Here is a 23,851-nt window from a genome sequence, read left to right as displayed (position 1 = left end):
TAGTCATCACCACCCACCGCCAACTCTTGGGCTACTCTTTTACCAACGAATAGTGGGATTGACCGTCACATTATACACCCCCACGGCTGGGAGGGCGAGCATGTTTAGCACGACGCGGGCGCGAACCCGCGACCCTCGGATTACGAGTCGCACGCCTTACGCGCTAGGCCATGCCGGGCCCCACCAACAGAAACGGGTGCACTCAGAACCACTGGTCTAACTTTTATCTACGGGGACTTTAGCAAACATTCTCTCTCTTCTTAATGTTGAAGGGTTCGTGGAAAATGTGTCAAATAGATGCATTATGTTTGTAAACTTTCATATGACATTCTCTTTACTATTATCTTTAATTCCAGCAACATCAGTAGACTAATTAACCAATTTCATTGGTTAAAGGCCCGGCATGGCCAGGTGGTTAAGGCACTCGACTTGTAATCTGAGGTTTTCGGATTCAAATCCCCGTCACACCAAACATGCTCGCCCTTTCAATCGTGTGGACGTTATAATGTTACGTTCAATCCAATTATTCGTTGGTAAAAGAGTAGCCCAAGAGTTGGCGGTGGATGATGATGACTAGCTGCCTTCTCTCTGGTCTTACACTGCAAAATTAGGGGCGGCTAGCGCAAATTGCTCTCGTGTAGCTTCGCGCGAAATTTAAAAGAAACAATCATTGACTAATAAGCCAAACAGTTATTGACCAATCAACCTGACCAGCTGTGTAGGTAAAATTCTCGAACGAATAATAAGTAAAAGACTCTCCACATTTTTAGAGATTACTTCAAAATTACATGAGGAACAAAACGGATTCAGAAAATTTAGACAAACGACAGATCATTTAATTAGGCTAACTGAAACAATAATAAATAGCTTTAATAAAAAAGAATGCACTGTCGCTTGCTTCCTCGATATCGAGAAGACATTCGACACTGTATGGCACAATGGTCTAAAGTTCCATATGAATGAAATGGGAATACCGCGTGGAATTATTCGCTAGCTTTTCAACTTTCTGGAAAACAGACAATGAGGAATAAATGTCGAGGGAACTTTCTCGGAGTTCTTCACTCCAGAAGCTGGTGTTCCTCAACGAGGGGTGGTTTGTCCTATTCTCTTCATCATGTATGTGAATAATATGCCACTTGAAGACCCAAACCATGGATACTCGTCACAGTTCGCTAATGATGTAGCAATCTGGAAAAGTGCCCCAACACCAGCAATAGCAGCCACAAACATATAACCGCAACTAAACAGAGTATGTGAATATTGTCAAAAATATAGAATCAAAATAAATACAGCTAAGACATAATTAGTGATATTTTCAAAATCAACGAAACATCAAAAAGCACAACCACAGATTTACATGAATGGAGCACTTCTCCAGATGGCTACATCTGCAAAATTTCTGGGATTAACGTATGATTCTAAACTTACATGGACAAACCATGTTATTAATATAAAATCTAAAATTTGGCGAAGACCAAACTACGCTAGGAGTCTAAATGGTAAAGACAGTGGAGCAACACCTGAAAATATCCTTAAAATATACAAAACATATATAAGACCTGTAATAGACTATGCAGCTCCGGCATGGTTTAACGTAAGTAAAGAACAATTGATACCAAATTACAATCATTACAAAATACATTAATTACGACAGCATCTGGAGTGCCTAAAACCATTTCCTCAAATTTTTTGCATAAATATTCAAACACACAAACAATAGCAGATAGACTTCTACATAGTACAATAAAATACTTTGATAAAAATTGGAGAAAAATGAACTATTATGTAAACCAGACAGATACTGCATATATGATGAAGATAGTCCTAAACACTTCTCCCCGATTAATTTATACATTTGATCATTAAGTTAAAATTAAGTAAAAAAACAATAATAATAAAATAAATAAAAAATGGCAAAAGATAATAATAATAATAAATATAATATATAAAAAAATATAACAATACTAATAAATAATATTATAAAAATAATAAATTTGTGCTAAAATAAAACAGGCCACCTATGATCTAGACTTAGTGAATCTGCTGAAAGTACAATACACATGGGCATTGCCCTTAAAAGGGCCTGAGTAATGTTTATCACTCTGGCCCTCATGTATCAACTTTAAATATACTATGCAGTCCACCCTAAAAATGAAAAGGAAGGAGGAAGAGGTCTAGTGTACCAGTGTACCTGACCCTCCCGGGTATACAAAATTTATATACCCAAACAATTAAAGAGAGAGAGAGAGGTAATGCGAGCACTTGCACGTCACGACACGAACGTGAATATTTTCTTTTTCGAGGGGTTTTATACACAGGTGGTATTATGCATCAAGTTCTTCATATGATGAGGAAATCTGTAAAAATTCGTATTTCCATACATCCGATATTTTTAAGGTTCGTTGGAGTGTTGAGTGTCGTATTTATAATTTATACTACTCAAGTCAGTGGTTAAACATATATCGATGAAACTTATTACAGATCACAGACAATGAGAGTTTTATAAAGTTCACGTGGCGTTGATATCGAACACAAAACTAAAAATGCAGGATGAAAGCGTTTCTTTATCACCGCCATTTTAACTAATCGGTATATTTGAGATTCCTTTCCCCAACCTATGTTACATTTATAACACCAGACGCAGGGGCATGTACAGGAGGACAAGCAGGAGCATGGACCCTCCCGTAACGACTTTATACACATTGGCCACATTGGCGAGTAAGATGCTGTTTGTTTATATACGTTCGATGCATGCACATGTTAATATGGTGTGTGTATATATATTTATCTATATTAGTTTGTTGTAACCAAAATCAAGCTGAAATAAAAATTAATTAAAATAACAAATAAATTGCATTAATTTATTTTTGTTTCGGCTTGTTTTTGGTGAAAACAAACTAGTATAATTAGTCAGAGGTTTAGATTTGCTGTTTTTAACGCAGTCCTTCCTTTTGATTTTAATTAATTTACTTAACTCTATCACTGTTAATTTTCTACACACACACACACACACATGTATAATATATAATGCACAATCTTTTCAAAAGGGGTCAAATTTGAACTCCCGTGCACTGCCCTGACCACAGAATAAAGTATTAAAACAATAGGGGGAATAGATAGGCAGATCTTCTTGTAGATTGTTTGTTTGTTTTTTAATTTCGCGCAAAGCTACACGAGGGCTATCTGTGCTAACCGTCCCTGATTTAGCAGTGTAAAACTAGAGAGAAGGCAGCTAGTCATCACCACTCACCGTTAACCCTTGGGCTAATCATTTTACCAACGAATAGTGGGATTGACTGTCACATTATAACGCCCCACGGCTAAAAGGACGAGCATGTTTGGTGAAACGGGGATTCGAACCCGTGACCCTCAGATTACGAGTCGAACGCCTTAACCCACCTGGCCATGCCGGGCCTAAATATATATCCTTCCGTCCACGACAGGATCCGAACCTCCTTGTAGAGCACTTGATTTCACTCACACGTGGAGTGACGCATGTTAAAGCACAAAAACAGTCAATATCCTACTTAACTGTTGCCGTTCCCTAAAACCCCGATTCATAAAAGTCCAATAAAACAAATGGTGGAATGAGTTTGTATTTATTGTAGCGGTTTGTTTGTTTGTTTGTTTTTTTGTTGTTTTAATTGTATTTCTGCTCGCCTACACATAGGTTGGAAAAGGTTGCAGTAAACCAATGACCAAATAATATAATTCTACACAGGGTAGAAGAGGAAGTACTCGTCCAATTTTATCACACGGACAATAAACTTTCTTTTTCTTCCTTCCCTTAGGAAATGACGAGCTCTTGAGGCAAAAATGAGAAAAAAAAATCGAACCACTGCATTCAACTTGTCTTCGTTAACTCAAGCCCTCAACCATTTCGTTCAGTGTTCAAAAAAATTTTTAAGTTCACTAGTCTTCTACATTTTTCCAATGAGAATAAGAACTGATGCAGAACATTCACCGCAGTTGACAGTGGTAAATTTTCAAGTCTGTATGTTTGAAATTACATCAAGATAGTATTTATCTGAAATATCTATTGGATGTAACCAAAACAATGTGAATTTGATTTGTTTTTAATTTCGCGCAAAGCTACACGAGGGCTATCTGCGCTAGCCGTCCCTAATCCTAATTTAGCAGTGTAAGACTAGAAGGAAGGCAACTAGTAATCACCACCCACTGCCAACTCTTGGACTACTCTTTTACCAATGAATAGTGGGATTGACCGTCACATTATAACGCCCCCACGGCTGAAAGGGCGAGCATGTTTGGTGTGACGGGGATTCAAACCCGCGACCCTCAGATTACAAGTCGAGTGCCTTAACCACCTAGCCATGCCGGGCCTACAATATCGTAGAATTACACTGGTTTATTAAGGTCTAATTATACACAATTTCCTCAAATACGCAACGGGAATGTGGCGTAAGATTTCAGTTACTCATTAAGAATAGTTACAGAGACTTTGAGACAGCTAAACATTTCACACAATCTCTGGCAGAATAATAAAAACACGCTGATTCATTTAGGCCTAATTGACAGTCGGAAACCTCGTTAAAATTCTAAGTAAATTTTATTCTTAGTTATACAGGTGTATACTTTTTACGTTTATAGGCACGATCGCATGATGATGGGCTATTATATTTTGAAAATTAAACATAATCTAATTTTCATGACTTGTTATTGATTTTAAAGTAAGATCAAAATCTTCAATGAAATACTAATCTTTAAGATTTTCAGTTAAGCCAAAGTATGTAAACTAAATATACTGTGTAAAAACGCTTATTTTGTAGATTTTTGGGAAACTGAAAACAAAAGATAGAATTTAATGGTGATTTCGGGCAACTACGCCTGAATATTATTGTATTATTACACTTTTATCTGTTACCTATAATTAATGGTTCAACTTGGGAAACCAGTCAAAACATAAGCGAGAAATGTTGTTCTGCCTATCTGTAATACCCAATGACGCAGGCAAGAAAATATAGTAAGGTTAAGTCTTTAGGTAGATACGACATATAAAATGGTGGTTAATTTCAGTTTGAGAATACAATGTTGTTCAATTATTACTTTATTAACTTCGCTATTTTTGGGCTATAATAATGTTTTTCAATGCTTTACATTTACTTCTTGCCTAGATTCCTTACTCTCGGCATATGACATCCGAAACTGAGCAATATTCACTAAAATTCAATGTTAGGATTTTGTTTTTGAGATTGTGTGTATGTGTGTTTTCTGATAGCAAAGCTACATCGGGCTATCCGCTGAGTCCACCAAGGGGAATCGAACCTCTGATTTTAGCGTTGTAAATCCATAGGCTTACCAGTAGGGGGCTTTGAGATTGTCGGAGTTTATAATACAAGAACAACCGATTTAAATGAAATTAAAATGTGTCAGTAATTTCCATTCTAAAGATTTTTACAATTATGAAAATATCGTATGTTTCAAACCAGGCTTGGTATGAAATTGATGTGTTGAAATGTTTTAAAATTAATCGATTTCGATGATAAAGATAACAACTCACGGGGTTTTAAAGAAACAAAAACTGAGAGTTGAACTCTGATTAATTCTGAACATAGGTGTCAGCACAATTGTGTCAAAATTTACAATGTCTTCATGAATACTTTTTTCTTTTGTTTACCTCTTGAACAACACAAGTGCGATTTAACAGCAGTCGGAACACACTGGCGTTTTAATAGGGATCGTTACCACGCAAAAGAAATTTAACAGCAAGGTGTTAGAATGTCAAGCTAAGTACATTAGCGCCACCTATGCACATAACACAACGAACCGCGCAGGAAGTTTGACCATCCTGCCAGCAGGTGATAACAGTATTTCGTCAAAAAAAAAAAAGGGGGGCTTCAGACATTACTCATGAATTAACAACAGAACAACAAATATTAATAACTTGGTTCCTATAAACTTGTTTGCCTGAACCGCAGATTTAGATCTCAAATAAAATTGGATTTTTTACTTTCACACATAATTAAACAATAATTTGGTTTCTTCAAATTTTATAGCTACAATTTCACACATACCATGCAAGTAAAACTTCATTTAACGGTGTATTTATATTTCTAAACTTCATTAGAATGAAAATCCAACAGGACATTATATGCAAGAAAAACACTTACCACTTGAAACACAGTTGTAACCATTTCTTGTCTTTATTGTGTACACAATCTCAAGAGCAACAAATACAGAGTACTATTTTTTTTAATATACTCCTTATAAACCATAAATGATAAAAAAAAAATTATTCGCTCCTCTTTCTTTCAGACGTGGTGTGGAAAACGTCACACGAAGTTACGTATCCCCCCCCAAACAGATTTCGTTAGGCATGAAAGTGAAGATCACTGTCTGCCACTAGGGTATAATAACCCGTTTAACAACTACAGACGTAATCTAGGAAGAGAAAAAGAAAATGTATTCGGCCAACTTGTTTTTGATTTTTAAATGTTCTCCAAGTTATTTAATTTCATTTAAATAATGACATTTTCATACCTTTGCCATTATTTGTGTTTATTTTGTGCGTGTTCTCCATTTATATTTAATTACACTGTATTCTATTTTGTATATTTATTGACACTATGCTCTATTACGTATTTTTTAATGTTTCTGATCTACAGCGAGACGACAAAACTAATCCGTAACACTCTCAATAATACTATATATATCAAACTGTTAATGTTTGACTACTACTGTTCGACTAGTTGCATTAATGTAAGATATGATAATGGAGTTTATAACTTTGAAACTTCAAGTTATATAGCATCCACATTAAGCCTTTTACAACCAGCTAAATTTAAAGTTCCTTTTTTTAGAAGATTATTCAGCAGACTTCTAAGTAGAGAAAAGAAAACGTAGCAAAACTAAAAAAAAAAACCTGCGGCTAAATGTTTGTAAAATAATTCCTATAACTTACCTTCAGTCATACAATAATTAACACTAGAAATCTTATGAACATGAAAGACGACTGAGATGGCGAGTCCCCGAGAAGTAATTCGTGTTTGGACTTCGTCATTTTTCTTCACGTGACCATCTACACAAATACTATTTCGAAAAAAAACAACAAAAAACATACTGTAATAATGTTCAATTTTTTTTTCATTTCGTTCTTAGCCCAGGACTAACTAATTTTTTTATGGCTGATAATTCTAATTGATAACGAAAAATGCTGAATAACATTTTTAAAAAGCATAGTGTAATTATAAATTACCTTTACTTTCTTTTAGATTCAAGAGTCTTAATTTAATATGTAGTAGTTGTTGTTCTTTTAATAATATATAAATATATATACATATATTGTTAATATTTATTTATGTATATTAAAAGTCGAATTGCTCGAATTATGTTAAGCCAAATACTCTCCCAATTATATTTTGAAAGTTTTGGGCTTTAACTTGTTGTTTTTTTTTAAAGAACAATATTGGCTCATCTTTTTGTAGTTTGTTAAACAGCGGAATCGTAATGAACTAGAAAACTACTCTGGTACTGCACGGTATACAAAATGACTGACCACTCATTTTCACAGAGAAATCGCAATGTGTACAAGTTTATAAAACTTACGCGCCTCGGTAGACCACGTAAGCACATTCTGCTCAGGTTAACTAAATAACCTCATTACGTAATGGTTAGAGGTGTTTCTCAGTGATGAAAGCTATATATATTATTCTTTTCTCGCTACACTTTGCGCACAATAAATAAAACTTGTCAACAGAGCTCTTGAACACTCAGTCTATGAAAGTTCAATAAACACACTGTTATGAGCTCAATGTTACCTCATTTTCGAAACAGTTCCCCCCTCGTCAATCTACAGTACGTGGTATGCGGAATTTTATAACAAAAATCCATAAGTAATTACTTTGGATAACACGCATTAACGGATAGTTATGAAATCTGTTTAATTTAAAGGCTGTGATGCGGAACCAGAGGTCAACTGGTGGGCTAATTTAGAGGTCAAAGCAAACTTGCTAAATTAATTGATGAAGTCATGCAAAAGGTTTATCATAAAAACTATTCTAAATAATGCAGCATCGAATGTTTCAGAATTACTCCTTGAAAATCTAGTTTCAGTATCCAGACAGGTAACAGAGAATTCCAACACAGAATCTTAAAAGGATTGTTTCGAATTAATCAACAAAAAAGTTGCAAGAATTTGTACAGAGATGCAAGTTTGTAAAATGACAAGAAACATAGAAGTAAAACCACAAAAATTAATAAGTTTTCCAGCAGTGATATTGAACGATTAAATATATGTTTCTAACTAAAGCTAGTTACAATGTTTTTCCATTTCTATGTTTTTTTAAATCCAACAAAATTATAATTGAAGTAAACAGAATCTAAAGTCAAAACATACACACTTATTCACAGTTTAGATCCATGCACGAAAATATCTTATTAGAATTTTATTTCTGAAGATTTTGTACCACCTTCAAAGCATTCAACTGTTAAACTAAAAAATATTTGTGCACTAGATGTTCGAACAAGGACTGGACTTGACCTAATGGTTAGTTTGTCCGGGCTATAAGTCATCGAGTTCATGGTTCGCGACCTGTTTCTGCAAAAGCGCACTCCGCACTTTGGAGCTGTGTTTGCACTATAAGGATGACGACCAAACAACATTATTCGGTAAGACAAAACACATTTCAAGAATTGTACTAGCAATTTTCCCTTTAGTCTATCGGTTCAATATTAAAAATGGACATGCACAGATAACCCTCACACAGCTTTTCACGAAGTTCTGAAATATACAAACTTTTTAACCACATCGAGTGTCACAATTGAAAACGATTCTAGTATAAATTGTAATTTATTTTGTTATGACAAAATATCCTCCATAAATGCACTGATAGGATGTGATGATTCTGACATCGAGAGGGCTAACTAATGAAGTTTTAACCAAAAGTGTATCGTTTACTCTAACACTTAGGTTTCGCAGCTATGAAAATATTGAATAATGTTCACGTATCTATTTTTCACGACATTTTGTAATCAACGTAATACAGGTAGGTATACATGGGTCTTGCTTTTGAACTTCATATTCCATGCTATGTTGTAGACCAGAGGATGCATAATTATTGTTGGCATGCACAGGCTTTACTGATGTCATGACAGTACAATTTGCAACGTTTAGCCTGGCTTATATGATGCTACGTTTGTATCTACTAAATGGCTGACAGACAAATCACTATTATATGGTTAAAACAATGAGCTTTCCAAGGCAGCCCTCGGCCCTCTTTATTATTATTTTTAAATGTTGCATCTCTTTTACGCACTAAATACAATAAACTTAAACCCTCAAAGAAACTATCTATAGAAATATTACGAACATATTGGTAGAAAGAGAAAGACAAAATTAATAAAACAAGCTCTTAACTATTTACTAAAAACGTAAGTTAAGCCTTAAAATACTAAATCAAAATATTTATATATGTATTTATTCTTGGTGAATTTCTCTTAAAATTTACTATAATAATTTGAAACTATTTCCAAACAATGGGCTCATTCACTCTTTTAAATATTATTCTTCTTCGGTTAAAAGTTAAACAAACGTGTTTTTGTAACTTTATAACATTGTAGTAAAATAAAAGAACCATAAAAAAATAACAAGAACGTAAAATTAGAGATTTTCCAAATATATATATGTTTATATCTTTCCAGAACGTGTAGGGTATGCGTGATGCAAAAGAACGTAACATGGGGTGGCCATGGGCACTGAATCTTCATTTTACCAGACTAAAATGGTCACACATATACTTCAACACGTACAGCGTGTATGTTTTATATATTCCATAAAACCGTCATTTTTAGCCAGTGAATGAATACAACCCATGCAAGCGGTACTTGCATGTAAACGGTAAACATTAAACATCGGTCTACAGCAACCACTGACGTTCGAAGTTTTCTTGTTGTTATTAATAAATACCCTGATATTTACATCTTTTTCTATCGATATTTCTTCTTTCTAATAATTTTACTGACACTTATTTCCTTAATTTTAGTTTTTCTGGCATTTCCAGATCTAAAGTCCCCTGGAAAGTTTTTTTTTTTTTTTGTCTTGAAATAAGAAGTTTGTAAATCTTTATGAAATCAGATTCGAACGCTAGAGTATCTATAAAACACCAACTATTTGAAAATATTTCAAGCTATATGTGGAGATTAATTTCTTTTTACTCTTTTTCTGATCAACGTGTCTGTAAAAACAAAACCTTTCAAACGTAATTGCACATTTGTCGATGTACCTCATATACTTTAAAACGCGTTATTACTTACATATCAGTAAAAATCGTCACACATTCCCACTACGATCTTTGGTCAATCAGCTGTAAACTTTTTTGAATATCATACACAAATAACTTCTTTCACGAGATGGCGTTATTTTGTTTGAAGTTATAACACAAAAGGCTATTATAAACCTCGTACTCTACACACAAATGTCCGACGAAGTCTGAAAGGTTCTCTGTAAACTTGTTTTAACTCAAAGCTACATAATGAATGGACTTATCTGCACCCTGTCCATTGCAAGGAATCAAATCTCGAATTTGAAGTTGTAAGTCCGAAAACTTACGAGAGACCGTCTACTTGGTAGTTCTAGTTTTAATATTCAAAAATGAAGATAAAACATGAAAGAACAGCCTGACATACAACGGATTTATTATCCTCGAAGGTAAATTTACCTCTAAAGTTTGTGTGCTGGATAAGTAGCTATTCGTGTCGTGCCAATCGCAGGATATATGTATTATAAAGGTTACTGTTGAGACATTACAAGGGACACACTTACTTTCAGAATCAAATATAAAAACAGTATGACTAAAATCATAACAGATAACATTTTCTTTCGTATCTACGGCGAATGACATCTGAAGTAAAGCAAAAATCATGGATGTTAAGTATAGACTCCTCTTATTTTTACTTTGGTTCAACAACTTCTAAGAAATAACATCTTTTGATTGGAAATTTAACTCCACCACAAAATTATATTGTGATAAAGCAAATGCTAAGTTAAACCAGGTGCTAAATTTCATGCTATATTTGTTCAAAAGTAGTGGGAAACAGCTGTGCTCAACTAACAACAAATCTAACATTATTGTACTCTAATCGCCATCATTCGCTGGTACTTTACGAATAATTAAAGGATGTTTCCATTTCTTGGACTACTATTTCTCGCTTATGTATAGCATAACACGATTAAAATGGACAAATTTTCACGTCATATTGTTGTATCATAAAGCTAAAACGAGTTCGAATATTATATTTATACTACCACTTCTCTTTTCATGGTGGTTGTGATGGCAGACATTCTAAATGACTCACTTTTCCCCGAGTGAGAATCCTTCCTACCTTGCCAACATCTCTGACGATGTCGAATCTTCTTCCTCCTGACCAACTTGTTAAAACTATCATCCTTGGCTCGGGTGGTCTTGTTTGCACTAGATGCGGGAACGCTGTTGAAGTGAGAGTTCACGTGCCTTTCCAAGGCATTCTGGGAAGTAAACCTGTTTCCGCAGCCGTCGACGATGCACTTGAAGGGCTTGTTTCCTCCATGAGTTAACATGTGCCTCTGTAGCCAGCTAAGAGAGCATGAAGGCCGATTGTACACCTGAAATAACACGTAACGTATAAATAAATGTACACGAGTCTAGTTTTAGTATTTTAAAATGTGTTAGTCCTAGAACGAATGAATAGGTATATCAAAAAAGACATCTAATGCACAAGTCCTTTAAAGTTACTCCACTACAAATTTTACAACGTGACAGATGATGGTATAAAAACTAAAACATACCGTATAATTACACAAGTAAAAACAAGTTCTATTTTCAAAATTGTTTCAAAAAACTTCTAAACATTTTCTAACTTTCAACTTTGAACGCACTAAAAAGTATAACTGAGAATAAACGACGGAAAACTTGAAATAATAATCAACCACAATGCTGACTGGAATAAATCGCTCAGACAAAACGTTCCATGCATCATCAGTAAGATAGATGTCTTCCCATACGAAAACCTGGGCTTGCAAATAAAAGAAAAATCCTCGAGAAATACCTTTCGAAACTTACGCATCTGTAAGTTCAATTGATAAATAAAAACAAATAAACCTTCATTACATTCTCTAAGTTTTATTATCAAGAGAGTTTAGTATAAGGAATAATATCCCTAAATTGCAAGTAACCAACTTTATATGTTGGAAATATAAATAGTGATTACGTTGTTATAAAAGTTGTGGACTTGATGTGATCTAGCAGTTATTATATCAGGTTATGGATTGGAAGATTTAAGGTTCAAGTAATAATATTAACACATTTTACACTTTCAGTTTTTAGGAACAGTCTTGTTTGTTTGTTTGTTTTGGAATTTCGCACAAAGCTACTCGAGGGCTATCTGTGCTCGCCGTCCCTAATTTAGCAGTGTAAGACTAGAGGGAAGGCAGCTAGTCATCACCACCCACCGCCAACTCTTGGGCTACTCTTTTACCAACGAATAGTGGGATTGATCGTAACATTATAACGCCCCCACGGCTGAGATGGCGAGCATGTTTGTCGCGACTCGGGCGCGAACCCGCGACCCTCAGATTACGAAGCGCACGCCTTACGCACTTGGCCATGCCAGGCCCCGCACAGACTAATATATATGTAAAAACGGCTCGTTTGGGTTGAGAATTTTTTTTTTTTTTACTTATACAACAACTCAAGCCCAAAATAAACCAATACAAAGGAACACCTTTATACCTATACTAAAAATAATATAATGAATAATAATAATATTAGGCCTTTAGGAACAGTCAAGTTTAATCGTGAAGGCAGTAAGTACTTTGGTAATCAATTCTAAATTAGGGATGGCTATGTATGAATCTTAGGGTGCCACTCAAGTCAAAAATATTAAATATTATTTACAAAATTTAGAGATGCTGTAAGATGAACAAGGGAGACATTACAACAATGTCATAGGTTGAAAATGTTTTTTTTTTTTTAAGTCAATTACCTTAGGCATGCCCTAATGTCATAAAGATATAAACAGTTTCACTGCAGAACAATAACATATGGTGTTCTACAAGTACATCACTTTTTACACCGGACTGCCACATTTCTTCAATATTGTAACGTTTCTACTCAAAGATACACTATCACAAGTAAAATTTAAGCTTCACGTTAAAACATACATTAATTTAAATCATTCAAAACCATCTTTCAGTAGGCAACAAATTCCCACTATTTGTTTTGGGGGGAGGGGGGCCTAAAACAGGTAACTTTTCCTAAATAAAACTGACACCTTATAAAAATAGATAAAGTTGAGAGGTATCTTTGTTCAGGAACTATGTATGTTAACTGTTGGATAAAACTATCAAATGAGAAATATTTCATTGTAGAAAATGTCCTCAGTCAAATAATTCATTGATATTAAAGCCTCTACCTATGGTGAAGTAATTCATGATGACATTAACTAAAGTTTTAATACCCATATTAGCCATCTTATGAATATAAAGCCTTTACCCATTCACCATTTACCCTGAAATTATGACATTATAAGTACACTTCTGATTTCAAGCACACATACATTCTGACTAAAATCTATTTATACTTTTTTGCTAAATCATCTGCTTAAGTTTTTTACAGGAAATAACATTGTTTACACAAAAAACTCAATAAAATTACTTCCAAATGTCAAAAAGCTTCAAATAAATATAATCATACAAACTGATAAGTTATGTTTCTTTGACTCATGACTACATATGAATTGTAAACTCTGGCACCATATATGCCTTGGATGCATCACCTCAGTTTTCTTTTCCCATAAATCTTGAATACAGAAAGCAAAGTAAAAAATGGTTGTAGTGTTCAATGAACCACCAATTTGGTAAACTAAAGAACAAACATCTCCGATTAAAATTAGTGCCTATCAACTAATATCAAAGTATGATTGTTCATATTCAAAGCAGCTGTCACACAGATGCACTAAATCTATCTATAAAAGCACAGCACGAGATGCCAATGATTAGTCTTTGATGTCAGAAAAGCTCTTGGAAATAAATATAAATCATAGGAAATTAAGAATATAGCAAGATATATATCATTCTCTTTTGTACCAAATATTATTTTTATACCAATGTGTAAAGTATAAAAATGTCTGTAAAGTGTAAAACATAAAAGGTGAGTTTTTTTCTTTCATTTTGATCATTTTTTGAAATCTATGATGAAAGTCACTGAAGATCATTTAGTTAAATTTCAACTAAGTATGTCACTAAACTCTCATTACATAATTATTACTGCCCTAAAACATAAATGAACTTGTATGAAATCTTTACTACTACTACTATTACTATATATATATATATGTACACACACACACACACATACACAAACATATATATAATAAAGTATTATATGTATAATATAGTACTAATTATGTACGTGTATAGATATATATAATGTCTCAGATGCCCTAACTTAATACATAATTCTACTATAGTTAGAACAGAGCTACCAATTATTCCCTATATAAATTTATGCATTGAACACCACCCCTCTATTGGCGAATAATTTCTGTGCCAAATTTCTGCCAAAACATGTAAAATGAGAGTTGTCAATCTTTATAGAAGGTATATAATCATGTAATTTTCAAAAGAAATATACCTAACAACAGGAAAAGAAAATGTACTTTGATATAAATATAATTATATTACTCAGCACCTGTACATTTTGTCTAGTTTTAACAATTACACCAAACTACATATAAATTAACAGAATCTTTTAATGTCCAACAATTTTGGATGAAAATAAATCTAGTTTGTTCTAAAAATACAGTATTTAAGTAAATTTCATTTTAAAATTTCTAATATGTAGCATATTTACAGGAAAATATCCTGTGGTCAGATCTTCTTAGACTTTAGCAGAAAACTGGGATTCAACTTAAATTCAAGAATAATAGCTAATTAAATTTTTATATCCATCATTTATAAAGTGATATTAATTATCACAAATAAGACACTAACACACACTTTGGTCGACAATATGTTATGTCAAGTCTTGTCACTGATAACTCACAATTTAATATAAGAAACAAAGTTATTTTGATATTTAAAATATTGTTACATTAAAAACTGGTAATTTTATGCCTCATTTCATAAGTTCCTGCTGCTTTCGAGAACTACATTGTCCTTCAGTTTAATATCTTGTTACTTCAACCGTTTATTCTAGCAAAAACTGTAATTTTATGCCTCATCTCACTATGTTAGATTTACTGTTTTCAAAAAGAACTACTACTTTTACTTTAATATATTATTGCTTCCCCAATTACTTATTTCACTGTTTTAGCTCTTGCTTTTGCAAGGCCTACATCTTTTGCTGCTGTTGTCATTTGTAAACACTACTTAAAGCTAAAACACCCATTTCTTACACCACATTCTCCATTGTTCAAATTAGTGCACATGTTGGTTATGCTATATTTTACTTCTCATATTATTTTTATTTATTTATCATTAATATACACAGTATCCCAGAAATACAGTTGTATGTGATATCTAATGACATTTTTCATTGTTGAAATTAGTGTACATGTTGGTTATGCCATATTTTACTTTTCATATTATTTTTATTTATTTATCATTCTTATACACGGTACCCCAGAAGTACACTTGTATGCAATATCTAACATTTTTATATTTTAATTAATACACATATTTCTTATACTATACACTATATTATTCACATTAGTACACTTACTGGTTATACCATACTCTCTTCTGTTCATATTAGCACACTTATTTGGCATGCTGCATCTTCTACTATTCCCATTAGTGAACATGTTATTTCACACCTTCTGTTGCTTACATTTGTAAACATATTTGTCATTACATCTTGTGTTTCTTAAATTATTTTTATTTATTTGTTATTATTATTACACATGAAAAAGACAAAAATACACATTTTGTTTGGATACATCAAAAGCTTGCTTGTACAGGATATCCAAATAACATCTTTATATATTAATTACTACATATATATCTAATAGTATTAAATCTTGAAATGAAGTTTTGTCGAACTGTAAGATAAAATAGAATAGATAAAACTATATTTTGGGCAAAATTCCATTTCAAAAACTTCTTGTATCATCATTTCCTACTATAATTCTTCATATGCCATGACCAAATAAAAATTATAAGGTATGTCTAATCATGTTTCATGCTGATATATTTATCTTCCAGTCATTTTTAACCACAAAAAATACACTCCACACAAAACTCTGATTTAACAGCTTGTTAAAGATCAATAATTATAAATAAAAACAACTATAGTGCATATGAGTTGAAGTATAATATAACTCCTTCATTTGTTGCCCAAGTCTCATGAGACATTACTTATATTTTTAAATATACTGTCAAGACTTAGTGATGGAATTCAGTTAAATGCAAGATTCATATATCAAATATTTCACCTTAATTTCAGCTTTCCTTACTAATTACATTAACCTTAACCAGTAATTTAGAATTATACACACAAATTTATGTTATACATAAATCAGGCTTAAACAGATTTTATTATGACTTGAATTGCATTATGAGCTTGCTTTGGTTAGGAAATTATCTAAACTTACTTTCTCTTACATGCCACTGTTCTTAACCAGACAAGTAAACATAGTGGAAAAGCACCATATTTTAAAATCAGTTGTGAAGTTTTATTTTCCATGAGAAACAAACTGTATGTCATTTAAAATATTCATTCAGCAGTTTATTAATAAGTCATCCAGTACCTGTCATTGGTCAGCTACGTCTTATCACACAACAAATGAATCTTTATACAAGTCTGAAGTTTAGCAGCTTATTAACAAGTCATTTCTTGCAGTCATGGATGATTAATCATTTTATATTAAAAGAAACATAAAATGATCTTCTTTAAAAGTTCAATATACTGGTTTGTTGTGTGTGTATCACCTAACCTGTTGTTCTCCAGTATTCATTGATTTAAGAAAAGATTTGTTAGACAGAAGATCAACAGTCTTTATATCTTGAAAAAAAATTACATGGATTTAAAGACTAATCAAATATATTTAAGTTTCTACATTTTGTCAATGTATACAAATTGGTTAGAACTCAGCTTAAAATCTAAATTTTAACAGCTTAAGTAACCTCATTATACATAAGTGAACAACCACTCTGAAAAACAAAAGCTGCACATTTAAATCGACACTATATCCTATATAAGCTGATAGTCAGTAGAGAGCAAAACTTCAACAAACTGCATAGTAACTTTTATTAAGATAGTAAACTTAATTTTGTTTTAATTTGCTGTCTTAACAAAAAATGATATATATGCATAAACAAATCAATCTATGGCTTTTATTTCTAAGAAAATCACCTTATTTAAAAACGTGATACTTAAAACAAAAATCCACACCAATTACAATATCTCAATGGATTGAGGAGATTTCCTAGCTGTTTATCTGTACCTAAATGATGTCTATTAAATCTAAGTTGCTGTTTGGTAATTAATACTTATTATATATTTGAAACCTTTTTTCAGAAGAATTAATTTTTGAAACACAATACCTAAACACACAAAGAAGGTACATAACAACCAGCAAATTATTGTATCATATTACTGTAAATATCGTTTTATTGATTAACATCATGCTAAACATAAAGGTAAAAAATGCAAAATGTTATTTGAACTTCAAACTGTCTAGTAAGCTAATGTAGTAAGATAATTAACAATTATGGAATAGTGCAAAAAAAAATGTGTAAAACATAAATACCAAAATAACAGTTCTTAATTTGCATATATTATTTTGATAATTCATGTGCAGATACTTACTATATGAACAATTCAATAGTTGTTAATCTTCTTATCATTACTAAGTATTTAGCAGCAATGGAATGATAAATAAACATAATGCACATCTGTACAATCACTACGAATTCTTTATTAATCACTGATGAAAGTACAAAAACAGGCATATATTTAAAAACCAGTCATGAAAACTGCATCATGATTCTTATTTACAGAATCAAGTTACCATACTCACTTTACAACCTTTCCACAAACAAGTAACAGTTTCTGTATCTTTCTGGGTGTCGACATGGACATTACGGATATGCTCCACAAGTTCACTTGGACAGTTTATCTCAGAAGCACAGTTCAACCAATTGCATACTAGGGTTGACTGAACCTGAGAACTGGCAGTTGAATGGCTAAAAGTTGATGATGTGGCAGTAGAGGATTGGCTACAAAATAACGAGGCAGCAACTGGTGTTTGGCTAGTGAGCGACGAGAATGTAAAACCTGGGCTAGAAAATGAATTATGTGAAAACTGAAAGTTACTTTTAACATGAGGCTTTTCACATTCTTTCACATCTAATGTCTTAAAAGTAGTGACTGAAGTATGAATCCAATTCTTTGTTTCACTAAAATCTCTTTGTATATGTTCCCTTGATGAAACATCATAAGAGTTGACCTGGTCCCCAAAATTTTTAGATTCTAAATTATGTTCACTCAAGTCTGACACATCTTTGGGATGGACTGTGTCACACTGAAGGAAAACATCATTATGATACACACAAGAATCTTCAGGTATACTATCCTGAGAACAATGTCTGCCTGACAAAACATCAAAATTAATGCTGTCAAAATCATCACTGTCAAGTAGACAGTTGTCACTAGTTTCCTCTGACAGAGAAGCAGGAAGAGGGGGCATAGGTTGAGGAATATCTGGAGAAGCTGGACATTCTGGTGAGCATGGCTCTGAAACACTAGCAGCATCACTGGACTGACAGGAGTCACTGGCTCCACTGCTTACGGCCACACTGAAAATAAGAAGTCACAAAGGCCTTGTTTAACCATAAATACTTTCAGAGACAACACTGAACAAAAGTTTCCTAAGTTACGAATTCTTACTATAAAAAAAATAAACAACTATGGAAATAAAACATGGCAGAATGAAATAAGAACAACACTGGGAAAAAATGTTCAGTCCACCTTTCAAATGTACTTTTGCATTTTTGTCTATAAAAAATAGAACTTCCAACAAAATATAACAAAGATCCAAAAGTAAAGCAAGACATTAGTATTTAAACTGAGAAGCAACAGGTATTTAAGTTTAAAAAACAGCACTAGATAATATTTAACATATGGAAAGAGATATTACAAATGGTTAACTGTAACTGTAGTTTAAAATTAAAATAAGTTTAAATGTTTCTGTACACCTTATATTTATGATACATACAATTTCTTATTATTTGAAGATCACAAATTAATTTTCAATCATTCAAATGTTACTTTGACTAATCTTAGATTACTTTAAAACCAAAATATGCTAGTGCAAATACATAAAATAAAAATTATATTTGGAATATCTTGTAACACGTTATCTTCTTTGTCATAAGCAAAAGCAGGAAGAGAAGGCTATTCTTTATCTGAACGTATTGAAAATGTCAACATATGTCAAGAAAAATGGTTTCTACGATTAGTATAAAACTTCTCTGTCTGTCTTAAGACACCAATATGCATTTATATGTAAAGCAGCTTCATTGTTTTATGACAACTTATAAGCACTATGACCACGAAACATTATGACAATAAGAATAAAGGCTGATCTTTAAAACATTACCCTGAAAAGATACACGTGACGTTAGTTTGTTATTATACAGTCGTCTCGTTTCATCAAACTGGTATACCATACATGCTGCCAGCCATTAAAAGTTGGGTCTATTGGAAGTTAACCAGACGTTGTATATCAGTAGGCTAACGCGAAGGATCTTTTCAGGAGACGGAGAACCCCTCCGTCAACAGCCCCGCTAGCCGTCGTTTATCGAACCCACGCTTTGTGTTAGAGAAGCCTAACACAAATCTTGGCCTATCAAGATCTCGCTTACCTGACAGAGAATCTGTTAATATCTACAGTAGACAACGATACGAATGTTTTCCATGGCAACAATGCAATGGCCCAGCAATCGTCCATCATTGCCCTAAGTCTAGAATCCGTTCCACATTAAACAAAGGTCAAACTCCGTCCACGACCCTAACAAAGGACACCACACTTTGCGACACCTGTCGGATACTACTAGAAACTCTCCGTAGTGAGAAAGAAAGAGGGATGAGCGGCCATGACGTAGGAACTTCCACTCTGGTCCTGGTCTCCCTGGGGTGTAAAGTATCTTTTTACAGTAGATATTTTGACGTTGTGTAAAGATTTTCTTCATTGAAGACATTCTATATAAAATAGATGTTTTACTCTCATTTCTAACGATGTGTTAATTCTAAAACAGTATGTGCATATATATTAATACTACAGGGTACTGTGCAGTTTTGTAATCATATACATATATAAGTGCACAGTGACTTTCCGAACACCCTGTAGAAGTACTAATTATATGTGGCAAAGGAACTGATTTTTATAAGCATTTGCAGTGTTTTTATGTGTACATCAAACACGAAACACATCAGTAAAGAGTATTTCACGAAATAAGACAGTTTCGCCCTCAGGGATAATTTAGTATCAAAATCGAAGTAATTTCTGTTCTGAAAAGATAGCGTATATGAATGCATACACAAACATGCACACGTCTATTATTAAGCGAAACTATTAAAAGGTTTATTAAATTGTTCGTCGTTTCATTTCATGAAGTTTATATGAAACTGTGAAAAAGGTCTGCATTTTTTCTATTGTTTTTCTTTCCACCTAGTAAAAAAAAATCCACTGGGGGATTTCTTTATCTTCATTGAATTTTGAATTTCGCGCAAAGTTACACGAGCGCTGTCTGCGCTAACCGTCCCTGACTTAGCAGTGTAAGGCTAGAGGGAAGTCATCACCACCCACCGCCAACTCTTATGCTACACTTTTACCAACGAAGAGTAGGATTGTCCGTAACATAAAAACGCCCCCACGAATGAAAGGACGAGCATGTTTGGTGTCACGGGGTATTTGAACCCGCGACCCTCGGATTACGAGTTGAATGCTTTAACCACCTGGCCATGCCGGGCCTCCTCCACTAACTTAAAATATTAACTTGTATATGGGAACATATTATTCTACGATAATAGTGAATTAAAAAATAATAATTTCTAAGTATAATTATATTTGTCATAAAAAATACTTCGACATCTTTTTGTTCTGTTGTCTTCAATATAAGAATCCAGTGAAAATTGATCAAAAGAATGTTATCACGTGAAAACGTTGAAATTTTACAAGCGAAGTTAGGAAAGAAATGTGAAGAGAGTAAATTCAACCAAAGTTTGCTGACATTACCAGGACCACTGTTACTTTTTCGGGCTAAATCATTATAGTTTATAACCAATCATGTTATTTTGTTGTTAATTCACGTTAGAGAGAAATTTTACTTCAAAGTATCCCATGGTACCAGATATCGAGTTGATGACTCGTTAAGGTAAATTTTTCAAATTTTCTCCTATACATGTAACCTTGGTGTTCTTTGCGTCTGATTTCCAAAGAATAAGATGGTTGTCCAATATATGTTTTATCACATCCACATGAACTACCACATGCAATGCTGGCCAAAATCTTAAGGCCAATGAACATAAAGAAAAAACATGCATTTTGCGTTGTTAGACTCAACCACTTATTTGAGTAAAGCTTCGATAGATGAAAATAAGAAAAGGGGGGGGGGAAAAACTTTTTAGCATTTAATAGGGAAAATGTTAACACTATGAAATCAGATTAAATACTAGCTGATAAAAATTAAAAGACAATATCAAAAAGAAGTCCTAAACAGGGTACGAAATACCCAACAAGAGGTCTCAGTAGTGAGTTGCACGGCTGTCATTGCGAATTACTTCAAACATTTGCTTTAGCATGAACGATAGAAGCGTTTGCAGAAGACTGACTGGAATGTTATTCCAAATGGTGAAGATGGCTTCACGAAGATAATGTACTGTTTGGAATTGTCGTCCATTTCTATAAACTTCCCTTGCCATCCACCCCCAAACATTTTCTAAGGGGTTCAGCTCGGGCGAACATGTTGGATGGTAAAAAAAAATCACGTTATTCGCCATGAAAAAGTCCTTTGTCCTGCGGGCATTGTGGATTGCAGCGTTGTTCTGCTGAAAGATCCAGTCATTTCCACACAAGCTAGGGCCTTCAGTCAGTAAGAACGCTCTCTTCAACATGCCAATGTAGCCAGCTGCTGTTTGACGCCCCTGTGTAACCTGAAGCTTCATTGTTCCATGGAAGGAGAAAGCACCCCAGATCATGATGGAACCTCCTCCACTGTGTCGTGTAGAAAATGTCTCCGGTGGGATATCCTTATCGTGCCAGTAACGTTGAAAGCCATCTGGGCCATCCAGGTTAATTTTTTTTCATCAGAGAACAAAACCTTCTTCCACCTTTCTACGTTCCATGTTTGGTGCTTCTCAGCAAAGTTTAACCGAGCTGTTTCGTGGTGTGGAAGGAGGCGTGGCCTTTAAAGACGTTTACGGTTTCTGAAGCCTTTCTCTCGTAAATGCCGTCTTATTGCGTCCGTAAGGGCCTTAATCTGGTTCGACGATCGGCTAGTGTCTTGCCGGACAATCCTTCAAATCCTCTTGCTCAACGCCAGCGAAATGTTCTTGGGCCGACCACTTGAAATTCTCGTTCCGTACCTCTCAGGGTCCTTTAAGAAATTTGCAACAGCAGTTTTACCACGCCCAATCTCACCAGCGATGGCATGTTGATAGAGACCTTGTTTTTGCAGATCGACGATTCTGCCACGTTCAAACTCTGTCAACTTTTTAGCCTTTGCCATGTTTTTACCCAATATAACACAGGAAATGTCAGTGGGAGATGTTGACAACGAAAATGCTTGAACACAAATGACTAAATTTCGTTACTTTTTTACCGATTAGCGCTTCATTTCAGTATGGTCTTAAACTTTTGACCAGCTAGTATTTAGGCTAATTTCATGGTGTTTACATATTCCCTATTAAATGCTAAAAAAGTTTATTTTCCGTTTTCTTATTTTCATCTTTCGAAGCTCTACTCAAATAAGTGGTTGAGTCTAACAACGCAAAATGCATATTTTTTCTTTATGTTCATTGGCCTTAAGATTTTGGCCAGCTGTGTATACTTTATTTTTATTATTTCCGTAGTAATTGCTTCAAGCTATTAGACGATTATCTTAAATAAATATATAACTGTGATTTTACTTCAATCTTTAATTTACCAATTTAGCGAATTATTTCAGTGACAGTCTAAACACGAAAGTAAATGAAAGGAATTTGTCGTGTTTTTTGTTTACAATTATGGAAAGTTGTACGGTCTTGAAGTTTAATAAAGTCTCTGTCTGTGATAATATGATTAAAATCTCATAATAAAGCTGCATTCTTTAGGTTGTTTTTTAGCACAAAGTTACACCTTAGGATATCTAGACTCTGTCCGCCATAAGAAACCGAACATTGGACTTCAGCCTTGCAGGTGTGTAAACTTCGTGCTTACCAACGAGGAACTTTTATTTCAGTCCTCTTTGTAGGTTCTCCTTTTGAGTTAAAAAAAGTAAGGCTTGGTATAACAAGGTAAAGTAGGTCGAAAGTTTTTGTGGTACGTGAAGATGTAATCTTACGTGCGTTAGCTTGGCAAATGCAATTTTTTTCTTTTTTTGTAGTCACTTCTCATAACATTAGCAATTACTCAAAAACAAAAGGATATGTAATTTCTAATGCAAACAAAATCGCTTCTTAAGAAAAATTCAGGTTAAAACGGGAGACATCTTACTGATAAAAAAAAGGAGGTAAGTTAGAAAATGAGAGATAATCGTTTCTCTGTTAATTTAGATAAGCAACTTCAACTCTGATTATTTCAGTACTTATCTAAATGTGTCGGATATATTTACTGTATTGAAAGGGGAAGAAGGAGTTACGTAAACCGTAGTTAC

The 23,851-nt window shown here is 33.6% G+C and overlaps 1 protein-coding gene across 10 annotated transcripts in view; it reads right to left on the bottom strand.

Annotated features, from left to right (window-relative positions):
- LOC143253364 (uncharacterized) overlaps positions 1–23,851 on the bottom strand; it is an 80,316-nt gene that overhangs the window by 22,508 nt on the left and 33,957 nt on the right. For 5 of the 10 annotated variants that reach the window (XR_013029524.1, XM_076507129.1, XM_076507128.1 and 2 more), the window contains exons 2-3: positions 18,016–18,793; positions 11,341–11,599 (exon numbers count right to left, since the gene is read on the bottom strand). Coding sequence is in view for 6 of the 10 variants with exons in the window: in XM_076507129.1 (XP_076363244.1) it covers positions 11,341–11,599; positions 18,016–18,793 (1,037 nt within the window). In the remaining 4 variants the exon portion in view is untranslated. Of the gene's footprint in view, positions 1–6,241; positions 6,403–6,922; positions 7,051–11,313; positions 11,600–18,015; positions 18,794–19,861; positions 20,050–23,851 lie in introns of those variants that run through there. The other 5 variants (XR_013029523.1, XM_076507130.1, XR_013029526.1 and 2 more) reach the window with 4 other exon arrangements.

The sequence above is a fragment of the Tachypleus tridentatus genome, chromosome 6 (assembly GCF_004210375.1).
Source record: "Tachypleus tridentatus isolate NWPU-2018 chromosome 6, ASM421037v1, whole genome shotgun sequence".
NCBI lineage: Eukaryota > Metazoa > Arthropoda > Merostomata > Xiphosura > Limulidae > Tachypleus > Tachypleus tridentatus.
The sequence above is the reverse complement of the archived record's forward strand: the minus strand, read 5'-3'. Positions and strand labels throughout refer to the sequence as shown.